The sequence below is a fragment of the Spizellomyces punctatus genome (assembly GCF_000182565.1).
Source record: "Spizellomyces punctatus DAOM BR117 chromosome Unknown supercont1.12, whole genome shotgun sequence".
NCBI lineage: Eukaryota > Fungi > Chytridiomycota > Chytridiomycetes > Spizellomycetales > Spizellomycetaceae > Spizellomyces > Spizellomyces punctatus.
In genome coordinates, this window is record NW_015971548.1 from 508,626 (window position 1) to 530,375 (window position 21,750).

The following is a 21,750-nucleotide window of genomic DNA, read 5'->3' on the forward strand; positions in this document are numbered from 1 at the left end:
TGGTAACTTGCGTCGATCTTGCTTATGTGACTCATCCGCATTACCACGGCAACAGCGACTTGTGGTATAACCAAAATACAGTACACTGCGCGGATGGAATCAACTTTAGCCATCATGTTTGAACCGCAAAAATGTGATCAACTGGGCACAGTCAACGATGATACTAATTTGGTTGTTTCATGCTTCCATATTTGGCTAAATCGTTTATGTTAAGTTTTATATTTGGTTGAAACTTGCTTGTTATGAGACACTCAGCCACATTGATTTCGCTTTTCTTTAAGACCCTGCCTGCCCAGTTTGCTGTTGATTCCTGCCATATTCTTTGCACCATGTCAGCAATCACCGACAAGATATTCTTTCGTTTGGCCATTGCCAAGTCAGACGGAACAATGACCACCGACAAGATTATTCCATTCCCACATAGCAATGGTATTGTGAATATGCGTGAAGTCCAGGAAGCATTCGGCCTGCAGAGTGTCGAAAGAGTCGGTTCCACCCTTGCGGATACGCAACCCATTTACACCGATGCCAGAGGTGGAAACTTGGTTCCGTTTATGCCTGGAGAAATTGTGTTGATAACGGGACCAGAAGGTTTGGAAAACAAAAAACAAACATTCCAGCTTGTCATGAATATCAATGGAAGTATTTCTTCTAGGTGTAGAACGAAAGCAACCTTTTGGCCAAACTACATGGTCGCATGTCCTAGAGGCTACCGGCTGCAAGTATAATGGAGAGGAATGGGAAATCAGAGCTGAAATGGAAATGATTGAAGAACCGGACGAATGGTTATGTAAGTTTGGTATCACTCCGTGCATTGTACCTCAGATTTGCCAAAACTCTTTTATGTTATTAGTACAATCCCTTCAACGGTATATTTCCATATGGCCTCTGACCAGTGAACACGCACGGCGGGCCATTATAGATCTCATTCTCACTGCAGTGCTTAGCCGCGCTGAATTTAAGAAGCAGTTACGGCCCTACACTGAAAAAACCATGGGAATTTCTCAGCTCACTCCTAGTGGTATGCGTACGCTGTCCGGTCGTCCTGATTACCTCATCGGTCACGGTAATCTTGTGCCCATAACTGTACCGGATCCACAACACGAATCCCATCTGGTAGTCTTGGAAGCCAAACTTGCATGGGACGAGGAACAAGATATACTGCAATGTGTAGCGGGTGCAGCTGTAGTACATGCAAAAAGGCGGGAAGCTAACAAAAGTAACCGGAAAACGTGGGGTGTGCTAACCAATGCACGTATCTGGACAGGATGTGCAATTGACGATAACGGTGAAATTAGCATCGCGGGGGATCCGTTCATTCTGTTCTATTATAGAACGAGAAGAGATCTCGTATGGGCAGATATCAAAGACGTGTATTCCTTTATTGTTCATATTATGAGGCTCTCCTATGAGGCTTCTCCGACGACAACACCATGTACATCGGTAGAATCAATGGAAGGTTAATTTTATTTAATTAGTATCAGGGGTTGAGTTGATCACATTCGATTCCATCCGCGCACTTGCTTTCCTTTTATGGCACATACCAAACCAATTCATCTGGATACAATGCACAAGCACTGCAGCCTATCTGCCAAGCGCATAGCTTGCCTATTCACATTAGCCAAAACATGCCAAAAACCGAGCCGGAAACCGAGGACCCGCCACCGCACAACTTTGAGCAAGACCCATACGACCCACCACCACCCTACGAAGCCCCCTCAACACATCCCATCGTCGACGCCCTCCGCATCCAACTCGCATCCCTCGGACTCGACACACGCGGACGAAAACGGGATCTACAAAAACGGCTCCGAAGCGCTCGTAAAAAGGTTGAGCGGGCAAATGAGGACAGTGGGTGGAGTGTACCGATTGAGCATTTGGATACGACGACGAGACCCAAGGAGGATCTTTATGCATGGTTGGACGAAAAGCGACCAGACGGGTAATTAATTATACAAAAACAACATGACCTCCATAGGTAATGACCTTTTCTCTTGATAGTGCCCAACCGTTTGACTATTACTGCGTACTAGACGTGGAAGCCACATGCGATGCAGACTCGAATTGGGACTATCCGAATGAGATTATCGAGTTTCCTGTTGTGGTGATTGATGGGAGGCGGATGGAGGTTATTGGGGAGTTTCAAGAGTATGTCCGGCCGTTGGTATTTCCGAATGTGTCGGCGTTTTGTACAGAGTTGACTGGGATTACTCAGGTGGGTAGAATCAAGGGGGCAAAAGAGTGAAGTAGCTGAGGGAAGGGAATGGAAGGGATTGCAGCAAACCGCTTATGAGTCAATCCACCAAGCGACGAGTTTAGGCATAAAGGGGAATGCCGCGTATATCCGTGTTATAAACGTCATATCTGATATCTTTCTTTTCACCATCTCTCCCACTCTCTATCTCTCGGTTCTCGTTATTCCCTGCTCTCTCTCTCTCTCGTCGCCCGTCACTCTTGTCTCTCTCGCCCATCACTCTTGTCTCTCTCGCACATGACTCACTGACATTCGTGATGACGTTCGTGATGAGGATAGTCTATTGTGGACGCAGCGGACCCGTTCCCGACCGTCTTGAGCAAATTCGAGCAATGGCTGACGCAATACACACGATATCCCTTTTCCAACACACTCTTTATCAGCGACGGACCATGGGACATTCGCGACTTTATCCGCAAGCAATGCGCGCACTCGATCATGGAGCGACCAGCGTATTTGCAACGGTTTGTGGATTTGCGACGCCTGTATACAGATTTTTATGGACGAGAGCGACAGAATCTGAATGGGATGCTGCATGGACTTGGGATGACGTTTGAGGGGCGACCCCATTGTGGGATGGATGATGCGAGGAATATAGCGAGGATTGTGGTGAGGATGATGAAGGACGGGTGTGTGTTTGTGTGGAATCGGGAAGTAGTGGCGAGTAAAAGAGGGCGGAACAAGGCGTCCCGCTAGTTTGCCCCTTGCCAATTGTTGAGATTGTCTGCATAAAAAGAATAGCATTTTTTGGAATGAATGCAGAGGTGTGCAAGTGTTAGCGTTGCATAAAGAACGAGTTGTAATTATGTGTTGAAGAAGAAGAAGAAGACTCTTGAATGAATACAATGTGATAAAAAGAGAGAGAGAGAGAAGCACTTTTGCAATCATGAAGGGATAAATTCAATCTTTACATAGTTATTTCTAATATTTCTATTGAATTTCACACTCTCCCTCTCTCTCACATTAGACAATTCTCTCTCACATTCACACACACTCTCTCTCTCTCTCTCTCTCACAAACCATTAGTGCCCATTCCAACATCTCATCTCTCTCTCCCTCTCTCTCTCACGTGATATTCACACTAGAACGTGTATTCATTCTCACATTTGATTGGTTCATTTTCATATAATCATAATGGATATTCTCACACGGGTTATTATTTCTCATGCTTCTTTGTAGGTTGGCTTTTGCTTGTTCATTCCCTCTTTCCAATCTCATTCTCATCTCATTCCCCCATTAGAGAATCATCTACACACACGCACACAGCAATGGAAAAGGACATGTTTCTCTACTCGTCTTCTCTCTTGGACTCTTTTCAACAGAGCATGGATAGTACAGATTATTCACTCCACTCTCACGAGGATATGGACGTTGCTTTTCCTTCTCTCTCGCATATCGTCTCATCAGCATACAAGGGGGATGCCATTTATTCTCCCTATGTTCAACCAACCACCACAAACAACGAGGATGACGAGGTCCTTCTCACGCCCCTCATTTCGCCCGCAATGACGCCCAGCACAGACTTTTCACGCATGACCATATCACAACACAATCAGCTCTTTAGTCCCCTCACTTCCCCTGCTCTCCATCCCCAAGACTCGATTGACTCAATATCCCTTGGATTCTCCTTTTCCTCTCTTGCAAACCTTGACTCGATATCGGCGTCCGTCTCGGCTTCCCCCTCGCTTCCTCCCATGTGCGCCATTAATGCCGCCCTGTCTTCTCCCGCCCTCCCACCTTCAAAGCCTTTCCAAACGCCCCATGTCGGCGCTTCCCCTGCTCTCCCACCACAGAATTTGGAAATGTCTTCGCCTGCTCTCGTGGGGATGCAGTCGCCCGCCCTAAATGGCATGGCATCCCCAGGGCTGGCTGGTCTCCGAGAACGCCCCAAAAAGACACCTCTGGCCTCTCCCTACATTGTTCCCCGCAAAGGCGCGCTCGTATCACCCGCTCTCAAACCCTTGCGTGCCCGTTCCACCCATTCCCCAGAGGCAACAAGTAGTACAACCACGACAACAACAACAACAACCACAACGTCGTCGTCGTCGACAGCTCCCGTGTTTAAAACCCCCTTTCCCGTCCTCCCCGTCACCGCTACCTCGTCGCAACAACAACAACATGCGGCAGCGGCAGCGACCCTCATTTCACCCGCCCTGACACCCCAACTGGCTCCCTCCCTCCATGGCCTAGATCTGGCTCCCATCACACCGGCCCAGTTGATGAAATTGGACGGATTGGCCTCTCCTGATGGCACAGAACCAGCACCCAATGTCCTCAATGCGCTGGTATCGCCCTGTCTCAAGCCCCTCCTGCCCAATGGTAACGTCACGGCTGGGTTGCCTACAGCACTCGCAAACGTTGAATTCATCCATTATTCATTTAGGATCTGCAAATAATATGGACGCTGCTCTTCGTCTCACGCAAAAGAGCAATTATCAAAACATTAAAGAGGGGCACACAGAGTACGTTTGTGTTGTGTTGTCCCTTGATCACTTGCTATTGCTCATCTCTGTACCCAATTTAGACAACTCGGTCTCAAATACAACAAGGACGTGACGGCGTCCGTCGAAGCCCGCCGAGACTGCCACAAGCAAGCCGAACAACGTCGTCGCGACTCGCTCAAACAGTGTTTTGACGAACTCCGACGGGTCTTGCCTCCCATCCACGAAAAGAATCCAAGCAAAGTGGTTGTACTCAAGAAGTGTAGGTTTTACCCTTTTGGACTTTCCGTTGCTCTCGTGATTTACTGTATTGAAATAGGTTGTGAGTACATTGCGGATTTGCAATTGCGTGAACAAGAAACAGAGCGTGTGCTGGCTGAACTGCGTCGAGAGTTGGCTGTTGCCAAGGGGAATGCTTGATGGATACCCATTTATTTAGAGTTGCGGAAAAGCATGTGGGGTTCTTTTTTTTTTTTTTTTTTCTTTCATCCTATCCCTCTAATTGCAAAGATTACTACCAATGTGATACATCTTGGCTTTGCTTCGCACCCGCAATATATCATTCCCTTGGCACGTCATGTATGAGACCTTTTCCCAACATTCTTGCCCACCCGCCACCAAACATGCCCGACCTCCCGCTTGGCCATTTCCCAAACTCTGGACAATGGTCGGCCCTCCATCCAACCCGCTATCCGAAATACTCTTTCATAGGTTACTATTGTTGCTAGCTGCCCTTTGCTTTATTGCACTCGCCACAAAAATCATTTAAATATAACATTTACAGTCAATACCCCATGATGCTCAGTCCATCTGTATCTACACCCTCACATGAACCACACACGCTCACTCGACTACTAATAACGATATCCCACAGGACCTCTCAACATGCCCCCACCTCCCGCTCAACAATATCCCAAACCCTCTTGACATGCTCCCCCCAATCCCTCTTAAATTCCACCCGTTTTCCAACCCTCTTTCCAACACTCTTTGCAACATGACTCAATAATTCTTTATCTACACCCTCATAAGGACCATACACATTCACTCGATTCGTAATAACGATATCCCGTACAGGGAGATCCAAATCATTCAACATGTGTCGAATGCGTTTAATGAGTCTGCCGTGGTGTTTTGTTTGTTTATTGGTGGTGTTGCGGTTGTCGGGGTTGGATGGTGATGAGATGGTTGATTCGAGTTGTTGTTGTTGTTGTGATTGTTGTGGGGTGCGTCGGAAATGGGACTGGTATTTTTGGGGAATGTAATGCGTTGCGTGGATATCATCATGTGTTGACGTGCTTGGTGGGATGGGTGTGATTGGGATGGCGGAACGTGAGGAGGGAGGTACGTGACATAACAACTCTGCAAACTCTTTAAAAGATCGTTGGGATATGGTGGATACCATGCGTGAGGAAACCATTCTTGTTAGATGCATTGGTTTGCTTTCGTCAAATGGGATTCCTAACCTCATCGGCAGGCGTTTTCCTTTGATATCACGTGATGTGCATGATTAATGAGTGGGGGGTGGCTTGCTGTGGGATCTGACTAGATGAGCATGAATGTTTTTTAAAAAAATGGGTAATATAATCTCATTGAGCAGAATGGTATTTTGGATATATTCATCCAGAGGCATTTGATGTGTTTGTATTCAATCAACTGTGGTAAAAGCATATACATCCAATACGTATTTTTTGTTTAGATCGCGCACTGTAGGCGGCTCGTAAATGCCAAGTATAGTGACCTTCTGTCTTTAGGAAATGTATGATTGTGGACAAGATTATATCAAAGCTTTTGGGTACCGCTGCTCATCAAAAAACAGTTATTTGAATAAAAGTGATTGAGTGGCAGTATATGAAATTACATTTATATTATTGTTTTTACTTGATTATGGCATACATTAGAGGTACGACTGTTTCTCTTATCATACATGAATGGTAAACTATAGTCATTGGTTATACTTTTGCATGGCTGGCTATCGTATCATCCTTATAATACGGGCCAAGTCGTCGTGATCCCAGCACAGTCCAAAAAAAGGGGAAAGAATAACAGGACAGAAGAAACAGCCATTACACAAGTAAAAAAGTGTCACTGTATGCTCTTTGTTAAATAATCAATGGTATGCTCATGGTGTTTAATTGTTTTTTACGCCCGCTCAATCTCTTTCTGCTTGGCGCTCAACGCCTCATCAACTTGACCCATACACTTGTCAGTAACAACTTGAATCTACGAAACCCCACAACATTAACAAAGCACATACACCCCACAAAACCCAAAAAAAGCACACACAAACCTGTTTCTCCAATCCCCGCACCGTATCCGACGGAACACTTTTCAATTTCTTCAATTCCGCTCTCGCATCCGCACGAACAGTCCGTACATGATTCCGCGTCTTTTCCGCTAATTGTGCAGCTTGTTTTAATAGTGTATCTTTGTAGGCTTGTGTTAGTTTTGGGATGGGGATACGGAGGACGGTTGCGTCGTGTTTTTGGGGGTTGAGTCCGAGATCGGCATTTCGGATTGCTTTATCGACGATAGGGACGAGCTAATATTTTATAGAATATCAGCCAGAATGAAACCCTTGATTGAAAAAAGTGCACTACAGCGTTTTACCTCCTCGTCATTGACAATCACCATCAATGTATTCGCATCCTTGACATTCACTTGGGCAATAGCAGATAAGGCCACACGACTCGATTTATGCGCCACGACAACCGAATCCAATAAACTAGGTACAGCCCTCCCGAGACGGATCGACCCGACATCTTCTCTAAACCGCGTGACGCCTCGGTGCATATCAGAAGCATACTTTTCAATATTGAATGCAATATCGGGAGTCGGTGTCAATATGGGTTCTTTGGTGGTGGGTTTCCCCTTTTTTTTGGCGTAGGTTCTTGTTTGGATGTGGGGGCTTATTGGTGGGCGTGGTGGGAGGATGCGGTACAAGGGTGGTGCAAGGCGGATGGCATGGAGGAGGGTACGCCTTGAACAGAACATGATTGTGGGGATTGGAAAATGACTAGGTTTTTGGAACAGTCTGTTTTGATGAGTGACTATGTGGCTTTTGTGGCTTTTCATCCGATCCGATGCGTGTTACTATCTAGTGTGTAAAGTTACCTCTCCGAGAATTAAAGAACAGTTTTGAGCAACCAAGACAATGGACATTGTGGATGACGACAACAAGGCGCAAACGACACCCCGTATCCCCATTACTGTCTTTACAGGGTTTCTAGGTAACCTTTCCAAACATGCCATTGTTGCCATTCATTTCTGATTATTCTCATGTACATTAGGTGCCGGCAAAACAACCCTCATCCTCTCACTCATCCAACGTCTACCCAAGGGATACAATGTCGTATTGCTCAAAAACGAATTTGGAGACGTCAAAGGTATGTGTGTGTATACTTTGTTGGCGTGGGTTTCCATGTTTTTGCATTATCCGTTTACGCATCTATTCTAGTTGATAGTGAATTGGCAAGGGAATCTAATGTCAAGGTTACTGAGATGCTGAATGGATGCATGTGTTGTGTCCTTGTTGGACAAATGAAGAATGCACTTGAAGAAATCCGAGGTACCAACACACACACCACTGTCAGCACCCAGACAAGGTATACTCACATGATTCTAGATACAATGTCCCCCTCCCGTATCATCATAGAAACCTCCGGCTCAGCCTTCCCCGCCCCAATCGCCTGGCAAATCCGTTCCCTCCCCTCCTTCTCCCTCGACGCGATCATAACCGTAATAGACTGCCTAAATTTCAAAGGCTACGAAGACACATCCTACACGGCAAAACTCCAAGCCCAATACACAGACCTTCTCCTGTTAAATAAATACGAATTAGCATCAGAGCGACAATTGGAAGACGTCCTTGACCGCGTGAACGATTTGAATACGGATACACCCAAAGTACCCGCCCTGAACGGCTCCGTGAACCCGGATTTGGTATTTGGAATTGATACGAGTTTATTTGGACTTGATACAAAGGAAGCTGATACCAAAACCTGGGCGGGACTGGTTGATCCCCATCACATGGACAATGAAGTCGATGTCGTCTGCCTTGAATCATCCACTTTTGATTATACACTGAATCGAGTGGAGCTGGATAAACTGTTGGGTTCTATTCCTTCTGATGTAATTTATCGTATCAAGGGGTTGATCCTCCTCTCTGATCCGGATGGATTATTTATTTTGAATTGGGCTTTTGGGAGGTATGAATTGACGCCTGTTACGAGGGAGATTGTGGGGGTGCGAGTCAAGGTGACGGTGATGGGAGTGGATATGCAGCGGTGGGTTGAAACGTTGCGAGTTGGGTTGGGAATCGGTGTATAGAATGAGATGTGGAAGAATACAATATTTATTGTATTAAGAGATTGATTTTCTCCTCCTCTAATCCGGTGCCTCGATGTTTTATTTTGAATTGGGCTTTTGGGGGTTTGAATTGACGGTTTTGTTACGAGGGATATGCCACAGCGATGGGTTGAAACGTTGCGAGCTGGACTGGAAATCAGTGTATGAAAGGTGGTTGTGAAAATGTTGAGAAACTCCTTGGACAAGACGGGCCAATGTCGCTTTGTGGGGACTATCCAGTGATGGGTCATTCTAACAATCAAACTTGAAAAGCGCATATCCAATCCGAACAAATCAACAATACATGTTGAAAGAATAATAAAGGACGCACATGTTGCGCACTGCAGACTATGTACAATGATATATAAACAAGGTTTTCCCAAACGTTGACGTTTCTTTGAAAAACTACCAAACCAAAAACTATATATAAAAAAAAGGAATGTTCCCTTTTTGCATGAAATGCAAATGAAAAACAAAAAGTGTTTTGTCTGTACAATGAAGCGTTCCCTTGCAAACTTTTCAAACCAACCGTTCAAGATGCATCACAAAACTCTTGACACTCTCTTCCTTTCCAACATCCGGCGCACTCGCCCTCCGTCCCCTCGGCAACGCCTTTGTGGAGGCTTTTTCCAATTTCCGAACATGGCCTCTGTAATGCTGTAACATGTTATCATGCCTCGAGAACCGTGATGAACAGGTCGGGATTGGGCATGCGTGGGGTTTGGATCCTGTGTGAAGGCGGCGGTGTCGGGATAAATGTCCAGATGTGCTAAAATCTTTATGAAAACAGTCAATATAAACGATATGTATAAAATGTGTATGATTTTTCTATTCACTTACTTTTTCCACATCCTTCGACTTCACATACATATCTCCGTCTCGGCAACGAAGACGCCCTTCGTCGCTCCACTTTCTGCGTCACGGACAACCGAGCGGGAAGTGAGTTGCGCCGATTGGAATGAAGGAGGGGTTCAATGGGTGGTAAATGGATACTGTTGATAGGGTTAAGGAGACTTGCGATGAGCATTTTGGGGGATTGGGCGGGAGGTGTAGGTGAGCGGGTGCTAGTAGGTGATTGAGACATTTTTGAAAAGGTTTGCGGGGGAGGGGATGTTTGTTGAAGGCCGAGTTCAAATAACTAGAAGTGGACCTTTTGTTCACCACTCTGCGCACGGGGAGGAGCGGGGGGTTCTTTGCTGAAAGGTTCCGAAATACCCTTTTTTTTAATGGAAAACTTGTTTAGCGCAAACTCCCAAAACCTGGTTTACTTGACCTCTTTATTACCCTTATAAAGTTCTATAAACTTTCACTTGAAGAACGCAGGGGACCCTCAACAGCCGTCGACGTAAAAAGAAAAAAAGCAAAAAAGCTCCGTTAAAGGTTTAAAGTAACTTTTGAGGGGCGGCGAGTAATTCAAAAGACGACGGGGCCCAACAAAGAGTATCCCTTTTTTAACTGTAAGTGCCAGTAACGAAATGGGAGCGGATGTGGGTCTTCCCTCCCCTTTTTTTGTATCTTGACTCCATGGATAGAACAAAACTCGCTTCAAAGGAACATTATCTTGAAGTTGTGTTCTTTTCACCTGGACGTTTGGCGTCCTTTAAAAGGTGGCATAAATACTGCGAGTCCTTGGTCTGGGAACAAAACTTGAGATCCGTGATTCTCAAGGGGAATGGCTGTGATGGGTCATAGCATCCATTTTCTTACGGGGAGAGGCGGGGGGGAATGAGTAGACTTTTTTTAAAAACGCCGTCGTAGAAAGCACGGTGGAGAATATCCCGAGTTAATAGTCGCGTCTTAAAACTCTCAAGTGTGAAATAATCAATAAAACGTGACTAGGGGGAAAAGAGTCAAGATCTGGGGAGGAGCGAACTAGTTGGGTTATTTAACAGATAAAAATAAGTAAAAAGAATACATGCATAAATCTTTTTATTATTTGGAATTTAATTACTCTCCACTCTCCAAGTATAAAATACTCTTTATAAACGCTCTTGTTTGTTTGTCAAGATTTGTTTAAAGAAAAACATACTTGTGATCTACCTAGCATACACGGACCCGAACCCAACATAAATGTTTGGGTGCGAGAACTTGTGGATATTGTCCTCGAGTTCCTTCAGCTGCTGCTCCATGTTGACTTTTCTGTATGTATGTTTCAACAAGAAGCATGTGTTAGCAAAAGTAAGACTCCAATTTACAGGAAACCCAAAACAAAAACAAAACAAGAACCAACTCTTCAGACTCGCAAGAGAACACACAAACTAGAGTGACAACCCAAAATCCACACACACACACACAGACACATCACATCACATACACACACACACACACACACATACGCACACACACACACACACACACAAGGGAACGGGAGTAGTTATATACCTACCTAGCAATCTTTGGCACAGTATCCACCGTCAGACTCAGCTTTTGATAATCGGAATTCAACTTTTGCCAATTCTTTTGTAAACCATCCAAAATCTCCAATCGCTCTGTTTCGGGTAACCTCACCAACCCCTCCTCTTGTTGAGCACGTTGTTGCCTCTCATTTGCAAGCTGCTCAAGAATCGTTTGGTTTCGAGTCCGTGTATCCGATTTGGAGTGGGATTGGGCATGGAGGGTTTGCGATGGATGCGGGACGGGGTCATCTTGCCGGAGATACGGTGGGACTTGGCCGTACGTCTTTTTGGTGAGGTATGAAGCTGGTGGGCTAGGTGGTTTTTTTGCCACTGTTATGCAACGAATGAGAAAAACAGAGGATTTAGTCGTAAAAAACGTGGAGTCTTTACCAGAGTTGATATTGTCTAGAGCGTTCGTCCGGACAAAGTCTTTTGTGGACGTTGACGGGAGGCGTCCGGGCTCTTTGGGTAAGTCGGCTTTGCGAACTGTTCTATCAGGGTGCTGAGGAGGAGCTGTTGCATACAAAGAAAGAAAAAAAGCAAGACGTTAAACGGCTACTACAGTTTTTGCAAAACTATTTTTTTTAAACTCACCACGTCCAGCTCCATTCTCTCTCTCCCCTTTTTTCAAAAACTCTTTTGGATCCGGTACAGGAACTTTGAGGGGACCCATACTGGCAGCACTCTTCTTTCCCTTTTTAAACTCTTCGTGAGCCATTCCTGAGAACCTGCTCTTGTACCGCTCGGCCTTTGGAGGCACTGGTTCTTCAACTGGGATCAATTTATAAACGCTTTCACTGAACGGATCAGAGGGCACATCTTTTTTGGATGGTTTGACCAGTGCGCTTGGATGAGGGACGGCTGCATCGATCCCTTTTTCACGGACGGCGCTGGGCGCTGTGATGGTCACTGCGGCTTTGGTCGTAGCGTCCGATGGGAGCGCTGCGGGACGGGGACCGACGGACGGGCCTGTCATGGCTGCCTCCGGGTGGTCTACTCGACCTGGTAGAGACGCAGAGGCATGATGAGCAGGCCCCGGACCAGTACTGACAGGCATCGTTTAAAAAAAAAGCAATCTGGGAGCAGAAGCAATCGTCCTCTGATAAGAAACACTTGACAGAAATTTCAAAAAGAGGATTATATAATGATCTGGATGGACAAAACTCCGCTCCTATGTAAATTTCTCCCCGTTTTAATGCCCATATCCCTTTAATCCCCCCTATTTTTTTTTGTGGATATCGGAGAATTTATTATAGATGATGATTTTTGGATGCCGACTGTTTTACTGACATTTTTGTCGTTGATATAAAGCTCCTTCGTCTGGCAAAGATGCTGCCTGGCTATTGATTTCATGCCATTCCCCAATGGCATATCCATCAAATGCTTGCTGGGACATCTTTCGTGTTGACGAGAGCATTCGGGCACGTGCCAGCATCAAGCCTCTGATTACGCAATCCATCGCAACCCCAGGGACCTTGCTTACTCATGTGATCATCTTCCCCCGTGTGTGCTGTCCCGTCCGTTTTGTTGGCTCATCATTACTCTTTAGTTGTCCATTGTTCAAGATGAGCTTCCAGGATCACAACTACATGGACCCGTCGACAAGTAGCACGGATCGGCAATCCCACTCGTTGACGACAGAAGAAATGTTTGGCTTTTCAATGTCTGATCCTACACTCATGTCACCCGCGTCCATGGTCAGCCACGGCTCAACTCTTTGTGAAGGCCAGCACATGATCGACCCACTTTTGGAACAAGCTTATGACAAAGTCCAGTTGGTATGTCGGGTGAATCTTTTTGTGCTTGTCATGATTGGATCCTGACATGATCTTGCCAAACAGGATGCATCCACACTGGCTGCCCAGTCCAATATTCTTCAGGTTATTAATCAGTTTTGTGCGCATGTTCTTGATAATGCGTTCCTCCCGCGCCCTCTCTCCGCCTTTGATGATCTACCCCCCCTTCCAGACGCATACGTATTGAATGAAATTCTTTGCATCTATTTCGAAAAACTGCCTCCAACCATTGCAATCATCCACGAAGATGCCTTTTATAAATCCGCGTCATTGCCTCCCAACCAGGATACTACTCCCATGCGTCCACCCTATCATCATAATCCCCCGCGACTCGGGTTGAGTCCTGTACTGCTGTACTCTATGATGGCGTGCGCCGCGCGATATCATCCACAATATGAGGGCAACTCGGATATTGTCCGACAAGTCTTTTATGAAAGGGGCAAACGGTTGATGTTGGAAAATCTCGGCAAACCGGATTTGAACCTTCTCAAAGCCCTGTTGCATTTGACGCTGTTTGGTGTAGAGCATTCCTTGTGGATGGAGGCGTACATGTGGCTTGGTAACTCTGTGGCCATGGGCAGATTTTTGGGACTGTACAAAGAGATACCTGTTATTCCTATGGGGCCTGGTGGGAACGGCGGCATTGGTGCCGAAGAAGATCTGATAGGCGGCTTGTCACTGCAGCAAATCACTGCCGAAGAATCACGCCGATGTTGGTGGTGGATGCGCAACTATGATGCATCTGGATCTGCCGCATCAAAACGTCCCCAAATGATATCGGACGCAGAATACGCATCGACCCTTCTCCTTCCTTGCCCAGATTCGCTCTTTTACGCCACGCGATATGGACTGAAACCGGACACACCCGTCATCCCGCGTACACAAACATTGGATGAATTCTACAGTGAATTATTCTCGGCGGATTTGACTCACTCCTCTATTGGTCCGAATGGATACATTGCTGCCCTGACCGCCCTATTCAATCGCGTCACCCGATTCCGGCAGCAATGCAATAATGATAATATTTTGCCCTTTTGTCCAGGTCCTGGTACGCATACCCAATTACTACGTGAATTGGAAAGGCATCAAGCGGAGCTGGATATGTGGTATGGTAAATTACCGCAATGGGTGCAAGTCTTAAATAGTGGCGTGAGGGATCCGAATGATCCCATTGTCGGGGGTGGCATGTGCTGGGAGGAACAATGGGTGAGGGAGACCTATGAATGGGGTATTGCTCTGGTATGAATACACCGTGTTCCTGAAATGGTCGTGCTGTTCTTCTCACTTTTGTGTTCTAAAGGTGATTTGGCACGCGACGGTGGCAACGCTTCATGGTAAGCACCATCCCTTGCTGACTTTTGCACGATCTCTAACACTGTCCCGTAGGCCCTGACTACAATATGATGACGATGGGCTCACAGATTGTAGGATCGCTCCAATCTATGGCAGGAACCCAGAGGCCCCCCTCTCACATCACTGCCGGGTTCATGACAGCCGCGCGACTGGACGAAGTCCTGGCAGCCTGGCAAAACAGTCCGAGCTTTGGAAAAGCCATTGAGCATGCTGCTGTTGGCAGTCGGTTGTTGGAAGAGATGGCCGCCAGGGTTGAGGCGAAAAAGAGGAGAGACACGCCCTTTTTTGGGTATTGCGTCTGTCAGCTGGTGAGTGCCATGCATTTACATTTGTCGGGCGTGATCTGTACTCTAATGGATTTCCAGGGCCTCCTCAACCTTATTGCAGCCCGTCAACTAGCTCTCATGCAGCGCACCGCAAACCCAGATGAAACGGTAGCGTCCGTCCTCAAACACCGCGCCACGAGTAGTATTTCCATCCTTTACCACCAGTCCCAGGTCTTTAGCGCCAGTAAAACCGGCATGCAGCTTTTGGAACGGGTCATGACAGAGATTGCTGGTGGGGAGGTTACCATGCGGGTTATGGGCGAGCTTGCTCGAGAAGGACGATCGGGCACAGAGGATGCGGCGGTGAAGGAGATGCTAGTAAGGAAGGCTATGGGGCAGACGGCTCAAAAGGTCTTGGAGGAGCCGGGCCAGTGTGCAGGCACGATGGGGATGGGAGGACAAAAGTTTGGGACTTTGCTTTGACAGCGTATCCGATTTATATCTTTGTTGAGGGATTTTACCGAGTTGGGATTAGCAAATATTGCGTTGATGACGTACGGCGAAACAAAACTATTTTTGTAGATATTGTCTTTTTATATATACACTTGAAATTATGCGGTAACAATGGTAGCAGTAGATGAAGAATATGTATTCGTCACATCTAGCAAAGCTACCTAGCAAACCCATACTTTTTCGCGGCCATCCCGTCCACGAACCCTGGCACAAAGTTTCTCAAAACAACGCCCACCCAATACTTGCTTGGGATATAAACCTCGGTTTTCCTCAGATCCCCCGCACGGATAATCTCCCTAGCACACGTCTCAGGGTCCAATTTGGATTCACCATCCTTCTTTCCACCACCACCAGTAGCATCCACAGCACTCTCTCTTAACCCCGTGTCCACACTCGCGGGTAAACAAATACACACTGATACGCCATACTGCTGAACCTCTATTCTCAACGAATTAAAAAACCCATTTACGGCGTGCTTACTTGCTGCGTAGAGTGATCTCGTTGGTGCCGGGAGGGATCCAGCCAGCGAAGACACAACAATAAACTTTCCTCGAGATTGCTTTAAAAGGGGCATAAAGTGTTTTGCAATGTAGATTGGAGCCAGAGTGTTTGTTTCAAATAAGGGTTGTATAATCCTTGTCGTATCCTTCTCACACACTTGCTCAAATGGGAGGATAGATAGTATCCCCGCATTGATGACTACTGTATCGCATCCGTCTAATTGGTCTTTTGTAGCGGCAACAATTCCAAGTAGATCTGCTTCTTGAGTAATGTCGCCCACAATATACGAGGCCTGTTTGCATGTTGGAAAAGAGAGGCAGCCCGAGGTGACGGATTCTAGAAGAGCTTCCCGCCGAGCGACCAAGACAAGACGTGCGCCCCGCCGAGCATATTGTAGAGCCAGTTGTTCGCCGATACCTATCTAAAAGGTTAATGGGGCCATGTAGCATTACCACATTTGGATAATTAACCAACCGGATGAGGCACCGAAAATGACAACCTATACGCTCAGTGAATAACATGATTCGCGTGGGGTGCTTACAATAGACATTGACATACCCGCTCGCCCGTATGGTCTTTAAAAGTCACCGCAGTATTTCGTCTACGATATGCACGACTTAGCCAGAAACATAGCCCTGCAATAATGAGGTACGATAGCATCATTGTTTTCATTCCAGCAGCGCAACTGGATGCTTCCTGTTCGCTGATGCTTGTCCACGTGAGGATACAGCATAAGCAGCACTCGAACCATAAATCGAGGCTGGAGCCAGCTGGCGAGGCTAAGCCACTAGATACTAAAATCACATGATTGACAAGCACATGACCAAGCTGAGGCAAGATTGCGTAAATATCCGAATGTTGCCATGTCAACTTGATTGTAAAGCCACAACCCCTTATTTATTAAGTAAGCAATTACTAAGAATGGAATAATTGCAATCTGAGTTGCGGCTAATAATAAGCCAAAAGGTCAATTTTAGATTTCACATTGAAAATATGGCTGCTGCGCTGGCAAGGGGAAAGTGTGGCGGTAGGCTCATAGCACAGGTGAGCGCTTTCTCCAACAATTTCCCGATCTGTTCATCATCATCATGTCCAACACGGCTCGGTTCATAATCGCAGCAGTCTTTATCATCAGCACCAGTTTCTTTGTGCTGTTCTCGTTCTCTGATACTCCCGTACCCTTTATTCGAAGTGAACCTACTGATACCAAGATAACAGCCCTTGAGAATCAATTGGCTGAGCTGAAACTGGGACGGAACGACCAAGTGGATGCCTATGTCAAGTGTTTGACCAAGCCGGAAGGGCATGAAACCTTTTACAATGTTCAACGGTGTTTGGCAGATATCAAACAGTGGGTGATTTGATCAAGTAAACAAAGGATCGAATGTGAGCTTCACGTAAAAACTTTTGTTTATTAGCAAGCACATTATGAAAGTCGTGGATGTCATTGAAAAGCTTCCGGCAGAGGAGCTGCAGCGATTTGCTGGCCAGGGGGGCTGGGATTCCGTTCCCAAATGGATTGTATTTGACCTCTTTCAACCAACGTACGAATGCAACGCCATGGATTTCATTCGGTATGCATGTTGTGCTTAAGCTTTTTGGTGGATTGTGATTAATGGTTTGGTCCGACAGTATTGGGGCGCCATCCAAAACCGGGGATACAGGTAAATGGATCTGTACAGATAAACTGGACTTTGGCCCCCAAAAGAAATGCGTCATCTATTCCTTGGGATCGAACAACCAGTTTGACTTTGAGCAGGATATGCATCGCTTGTTTCCCGAGTGCAAGGTATGCCGCGTCGTTTTCCTTATTGAGATGAACCAAACCTGAGATCTTTTTTTTTTTTTCTTTTAGATCCATACACTTGACTGTACGGGCAACTGGGCCGACCCTTCGACAACCTTTCACTCGTGGTGTGTAGGGGGTGAGGACAAGACGGATGATAAGGGTCGGCAATACAAGCGCTTGTCAACCGTTTCCAAGGAGTTGGGTGTGGACACCATCTCCTTACTAAAGATGGATATAGAAAAGTACGTGTGGTAATGCCTTTGCTACTGTGGGACGCTATACTCACGATTTATCTTTATGAAACAGCTTTGAATGGCCCTTCTTCATTGACCTCCTAAACGAACCAGTCGATCACCGCCCAATGCAGATTCTCGTTGAATTCCACGCCGGCATGCCATCTGGCAGCGTCCCCCGTCCACACGAAATTGCGCCAACACTCTTTGAGGGATGGAACAAAAACTGGGCTATACCTATGGTGAAAATGTTGAAATTGTTTGACCAGTTGGGGTACCGAATTGCTTGGCAGGAGAGGAACCGGTGGGGAGAGTTTGCTACTGAGATTATTCTAATTCACGAGCGGGCGTTATGAATAGTTAGATATATTTAATTTGGTGGAAGATTACCGTATTTTATGTAGAATAGTTTGGACAAGATAGGTATATCTTAGGTTTCTGGTCATTATCAAAATAATAGCGTGGTACAGGGTTCCAATAAAGCAATAAACTTCATCTACCGTATAGAAATCTAAAGAAAACTCATTGCAAGGAGTATTTTGAAAATTGCCAATTCACAAGGTTGGGCTTTTGATGTCATTAAGAGGAGCGCTGGATGGGCAACGAACAAGGGCTTGTTCAGGTCACGTGTTGTCATTGAGCTTGAAATGGGTTAAATGGCAAGACTAGCAAGCAACTCAACCGCCATCTCCATCATGTCGCAATCTTTTGATTTTGCAGACTATTCACATAGACGGTATGAAGTATCTGCCCCGACGGCGTAAATAGAACCCCACCTCATGCTCTGAAATCAGGTGGAATCCTTTAACGGACTCTTGGGTAATGTGCTCCCCACACCGCTCGAAGCGACCCTGGCACGGTATGGAACGTTTGCAGCATGCACAAAAACCGTGAACAGACGCCCTCAAAAGTAGAATGCAGGCGAACAGGGAGGTGATTCATTGGGACAGAAGCCCGCATATGACCCGACCTGTTATTTATGGTACAGCCCCTTGAGCGGAATTGGGACCGTACTGCCGGTGCTCATGATACTAGTCCTTCAAATTCTCGGGCAGGAGGAAAAGAAATGAACCCTTCCTATACGAGTACTTTTGTCTTTCCCAATGATTTTCCCGCGGTTCAGGAAACGCAACCCGTGTACTCGTGGAGCATTCCTGCTACTAGTACGGACAACTTGCAAAGCGTCGCAAACACGGAAAACATGCAAAGTATTGCACATAGCCTCTTAAAAGCCGAAATCGTTCGCGGGCAATGCAGGGTGGTGTGCTTCTCACCCCGACACGATTTAACCATGGCTGAAATGGACATTGATGAGATCCTAGCCGTCGTCAAAACCTGGACGCGCGAGTACATTGAACTTTCAGCCAAAGAGTACATCAACTATATCCAGATATTTGAAAATAAGGGATCCATGATGGGATGCTCCAACCCTCACCCACATGGTCAAATGTGGGCTTTAGGAGACATACCCCAAGAACCATCTAGAGAGCTCTCTTCCATGAAAAAGTACTATGAAGAACACTCTAGATGTCTGCTTTGCGATTATGTTGCGCTGGAGACGAGAGATGGTGCACGCATCGTGTGTGAGAATGATTCTTTTGTGTGCCTAGTTCCGTTTTGGGCTGTTTGGCCTTTTGAGACATTGGTGGTTAGTAAACACCATTTGGGGTCTTTGGTCGATTTGAATCCTGTGCAGCAAAAGGATTTGGCGGATGTGATGAGGAGGGTGGCGTGCCGATACGACAATGTCTTTGAGAGTTCGTTCCCGTACTCCATGGGTAAGGTTTATCGTTGCTGGACATTGACGAAACATGACTGATCAGAGTTGTTTAGGTATTCATGGAGCACCATGTGATGGTCAACCCCACGCAAATGACTGTCATCTCCATCTTCATTTTTATCCACCCCTCCTGCGAAGTGCTACGATTAAAAAGTTTCTGGTTGGGTGAGTGAGAGCTAATGTCACCAAGTTTTGAAAAACGGGGAGAATGGTGAGGTAACAATACGGTGTCAATTAGGTTTGAAATGATGGCGGAACCACAGAGGGATTTGACTCCGGAACAAGCAGCGGAGCGGTTGCGGGGGTGTTCAGAGATACATTATAAAATGACAAACACTCTTTAGATAGACATGTAAAACCTGTACTTGGATTATAATGTGATCATTGCATAATGTCATTGGCATCCTGCTCCGATGTCGATTTACACTGTCAGTTTTCCACCTATCCTTTAGTAACCACAACCTCCATCCCCTATAAAGTGCTGTTAGCTGGCCTTCTGTTCATCTAATGCTTTGCTTCCGTGGTGTGAAGATTGAGACGCGACGCTAAGCCACCGCGGTAGTGAATTTCACCGCCGGGAAGATGGACAAGCTTTTAAAGTTTCAACCACCCATCTTTCAACAACCGCACCAACTCGCTCAAGATGACAGACATTGCTACCTCATACGCTGAATTTCAAACACTGAGAATCACATCTCCAAGCGAGCATGTCCTTCACGTGGAACTCAACAGGCCAAAACAAATGAACAGCATGAATCACCAGTAAGCGTTTATATCGTGGACGGTTGGGCCAACACTCTAGTTAAAACGAAACGCATGTATAGATTCTGGCATGACATGCGGGACGTGTTCAGACGTATTCGTGCTGATACCAATGTCCGTGCTGTAGTCATCTCTGGGGGAGAATGCAGGATGTTTACAGCTGGGCTTGACCGTAAGGAACTTTCCGTTTTTGCTTGACCAGAGTGTCCTTGCTGAGAGATATACTGTAGTCAAGGCCTTTGGGTCCACCTTTACTACCGGCGACGAAGATCCAGCACGTAAAGCGCTCAACTTCTTGCCCCTCGTTCACGACATGCAGGAATCTTTTACGGCAATCGAAAACTGTATGCGGCCGGTTATTGTTGCTGTGCATGGAGCTTGTATTGGCGGAGGTTTGTCAGTATCGTTTCAAAGTTGTCAGCATGTGTTTTTGACGGGCGTTTTAGGAATTGATTTGATTACGGCTTGTGATATACGGTTTGCCACCAAGGATGCCTTTTTCTCGATCAAGGAGGTCGATATTGGTCTCGCTGCAGATATTGGCACCTTGCAGAGACTGCCGAAAGTTGGTGAGTTGTCGTAATACGTGTCTGTGAAATCACGAACTGGATCTTTATACCCTGTATTCCTAGTTGGCAACGACAGTTGGGTCCGAGAACTGGCGTTCACTGGCCGTAACTTTGGTGTTGCCGAAGCCCTCCAATTCGGTCTGGTCAGCAAAATAGTTGAAAATAAGCAAGATCTCGTGGGTATGTATCAGTATTTATCCACACACTGAACTTTACTGACAATACCCATAGCGGAGGCCATTAAAACAGCTACATTCATCGCCACCAAATCGCCCATAGCCGTTGTAGGAACAAAGCAAGTTCTAAACTATTCACGGGATCATACAACAGCAGAGGGACTGCAGTATGTTGGACTGTGGAATGCGGCTATGACGAACACCCAGGTGAGAAATTGCATTTCGACGTTTGATGTCATGTGTCCATTTTGGATTGACCCCCAAATGGCTGGTGGTTAGGATATTCCTATTGCAATTCAAGCGAATCTGGCCAAGACGAAGCCTGTTTTCCCGAAATTGTAGAATGTAGGCTTTATACAGATCTGTAGAAATTACTGCAGAATATTAGGAGCATGCGTAGAATACGCGATGAAGAACGCTGTCAGTATCATTGGGCAGCTTGAGGAATTAAGAGTACGGTCAATGGGTAGACGTGTCCATGATATACCGCCCAAATGGCGAAATCACCAATCTGGAAAAATTGCTGCCTCACATCAACAGTGGCCCGCGTAAGGAAGAAATTCATCAACAGGTCTCC

At 46.2% G+C, this 21,750-nt stretch overlaps 13 protein-coding genes across 14 annotated transcripts; 8 read left to right on the forward strand and 5 right to left on the reverse strand.

The window, feature by feature from the left end:
* The first annotated feature begins 213 nt into the window (after positions 1–213).
* SPPG_06575 (uncharacterized protein) lies at positions 214–1,516 on the forward strand. Its single transcript, XM_016754775.1, has 3 exons — positions 214–591; positions 656–790; positions 854–1,516. Exons 1-3 carry the CDS (start codon positions 243–245, stop codon positions 1,462–1,464), a joined length of 1,095 nt encoding a protein of 364 aa, XP_016606211.1. The 5' UTR covers positions 214–242; the 3' UTR covers positions 1,465–1,516.
* Positions 1,517–1,609: 93 nt separating this feature from the next.
* Positions 1,610–3,117, forward strand: SPPG_06576 (uncharacterized protein). Its single transcript, XM_016754776.1, has 3 exons — positions 1,610–1,942; positions 2,002–2,215; positions 2,534–3,117. Exons 1-3 carry the CDS (start codon positions 1,629–1,631, stop codon positions 2,948–2,950), a joined length of 945 nt encoding a protein of 314 aa, XP_016606212.1. The 5' UTR covers positions 1,610–1,628; the 3' UTR covers positions 2,951–3,117.
* Positions 3,118–3,428: 311 nt separating this feature from the next.
* On the forward strand, positions 3,429–5,273 carry SPPG_06577 (uncharacterized protein). Its single transcript, XM_016754777.1, has 4 exons — positions 3,429–4,573; positions 4,638–4,716; positions 4,779–4,957; positions 5,015–5,273. The coding sequence occupies exons 1-4, from the start codon at positions 3,523–3,525 to the stop codon at positions 5,113–5,115; spliced, it is 1,410 nt and encodes a 469-aa protein (XP_016606213.1). The 5' UTR covers positions 3,429–3,522; the 3' UTR covers positions 5,116–5,273.
* A 111-nt stretch (positions 5,274–5,384) lies between these two features.
* On the reverse strand, positions 5,385–6,112 carry SPPG_06578 (uncharacterized protein; the record flags this gene model as incomplete). Its single annotated transcript, XM_016754778.1, has 1 exon — positions 5,385–6,112. The coding sequence occupies one exon, from the start codon at positions 6,110–6,112 to the stop codon at positions 5,576–5,578; it is 537 nt and encodes a 178-aa protein (XP_016606214.1). The 3' UTR covers positions 5,385–5,575.
* Positions 6,113–6,561: 449 nt separating this feature from the next.
* On the reverse strand, positions 6,562–7,697 carry SPPG_06579 (ribosome recycling factor). The gene is made up of 3 exons (XM_016754779.1): positions 7,303–7,697; positions 6,983–7,234; positions 6,562–6,915 (listed from the first exon to the last, which is right to left on the reverse strand). The coding sequence occupies exons 1-3, from the start codon at positions 7,684–7,686 to the stop codon at positions 6,835–6,837; spliced, it is 717 nt and encodes a 238-aa protein (XP_016606215.1). The 5' UTR covers positions 7,687–7,697; the 3' UTR covers positions 6,562–6,834.
* Positions 7,636–9,079, forward strand: SPPG_06580 (uncharacterized protein). The gene is made up of 4 exons (XM_016754780.1): positions 7,636–7,922; positions 7,983–8,078; positions 8,150–8,260; positions 8,318–9,079. The coding sequence occupies exons 1-4, from the start codon at positions 7,847–7,849 to the stop codon at positions 9,019–9,021; spliced, it is 987 nt and encodes a 328-aa protein (XP_016606216.1). The 5' UTR covers positions 7,636–7,846; the 3' UTR covers positions 9,022–9,079.
* A 244-nt stretch (positions 9,080–9,323) lies between these two features.
* On the reverse strand, positions 9,324–10,813 carry SPPG_06581 (uncharacterized protein). The gene is made up of 3 exons (XM_016754781.1): positions 10,324–10,813; positions 9,880–10,255; positions 9,324–9,815 (listed from the first exon to the last, which is right to left on the reverse strand). The coding sequence occupies exons 2-3, from the start codon at positions 10,121–10,123 to the stop codon at positions 9,559–9,561; spliced, it is 501 nt and encodes a 166-aa protein (XP_016606217.1). The 5' UTR covers positions 10,124–10,255; positions 10,324–10,813; the 3' UTR covers positions 9,324–9,558.
* A 138-nt stretch (positions 10,814–10,951) lies between these two features.
* On the reverse strand, positions 10,952–12,587 carry SPPG_06582 (uncharacterized protein). The gene is made up of 4 exons (XM_016754782.1): positions 12,030–12,587; positions 11,826–11,948; positions 11,426–11,765; positions 10,952–11,178 (listed from the first exon to the last, which is right to left on the reverse strand). The coding sequence occupies exons 1-4, from the start codon at positions 12,490–12,492 to the stop codon at positions 11,076–11,078; spliced, it is 1,029 nt and encodes a 342-aa protein (XP_016606218.1). The 5' UTR covers positions 12,493–12,587; the 3' UTR covers positions 10,952–11,075.
* A 365-nt stretch (positions 12,588–12,952) lies between these two features.
* SPPG_06583 (uncharacterized protein) lies at positions 12,953–15,516 on the forward strand. Its single transcript, XM_016754783.1, has 5 exons — positions 12,953–13,213; positions 13,277–14,470; positions 14,532–14,565; positions 14,618–14,892; positions 14,950–15,516. Exons 1-5 carry the CDS (start codon positions 13,001–13,003, stop codon positions 15,331–15,333), a joined length of 2,100 nt encoding a protein of 699 aa, XP_016606219.1. The 5' UTR covers positions 12,953–13,000; the 3' UTR covers positions 15,334–15,516.
* SPPG_06584 (uncharacterized protein) lies at positions 15,408–16,546 on the reverse strand. Its single transcript, XM_016754784.1, has 3 exons — positions 16,423–16,546; positions 16,339–16,363; positions 15,408–16,281 (listed from the first exon to the last, which is right to left on the reverse strand). The coding sequence occupies exons 1-3, from the start codon at positions 16,534–16,536 to the stop codon at positions 15,521–15,523; spliced, it is 900 nt and encodes a 299-aa protein (XP_016606220.1). The 5' UTR covers positions 16,537–16,546; the 3' UTR covers positions 15,408–15,520.
* A 343-nt stretch (positions 16,547–16,889) lies between these two features.
* Positions 16,890–18,408, forward strand: SPPG_06585 (uncharacterized protein). Its single transcript, XM_016754785.1, has 5 exons — positions 16,890–17,215; positions 17,283–17,438; positions 17,497–17,653; positions 17,720–17,895; positions 17,960–18,408. The coding sequence occupies exons 1-5, from the start codon at positions 16,953–16,955 to the stop codon at positions 18,240–18,242; spliced, it is 1,035 nt and encodes a 344-aa protein (XP_016606221.1). The 5' UTR covers positions 16,890–16,952; the 3' UTR covers positions 18,243–18,408.
* A 157-nt stretch (positions 18,409–18,565) lies between these two features.
* SPPG_06586 lies at positions 18,566–20,069 on the forward strand (the record flags this gene model as incomplete). 2 transcript variants are annotated; one of them, XM_016754787.1, is made up of 6 exons in its annotated part: positions 18,566–18,622; positions 18,681–18,745; positions 18,808–18,868; positions 18,922–19,664; positions 19,720–19,831; positions 19,905–20,069. In XM_016754787.1, exons 1-6 carry the CDS (start codon positions 18,582–18,584, stop codon positions 20,008–20,010), a joined length of 1,128 nt encoding a protein of 375 aa, XP_016606223.1. In that variant the 5' UTR covers positions 18,566–18,581. The 2 variants fall into 2 exon arrangements, with proteins under 2 accessions (XP_016606223.1, XP_016606222.1); XM_016754786.1 differs by lacking the exons at positions 18,566–18,622; positions 18,681–18,745 and having other exon boundaries at positions 18,845–19,664; positions 19,905–20,010.
* Positions 20,070–20,254: 185 nt separating this feature from the next.
* Positions 20,255–21,731, forward strand: SPPG_06587 (uncharacterized protein). Its single transcript, XM_016754788.1, has 7 exons — positions 20,255–20,428; positions 20,491–20,600; positions 20,659–20,820; positions 20,875–20,997; positions 21,061–21,177; positions 21,229–21,380; positions 21,453–21,731. The coding sequence occupies exons 1-7, from the start codon at positions 20,310–20,312 to the stop codon at positions 21,513–21,515; spliced, it is 846 nt and encodes a 281-aa protein (XP_016606224.1). The 5' UTR covers positions 20,255–20,309; the 3' UTR covers positions 21,516–21,731.
* Positions 21,732–21,750: the final 19 nt, after the last annotated feature.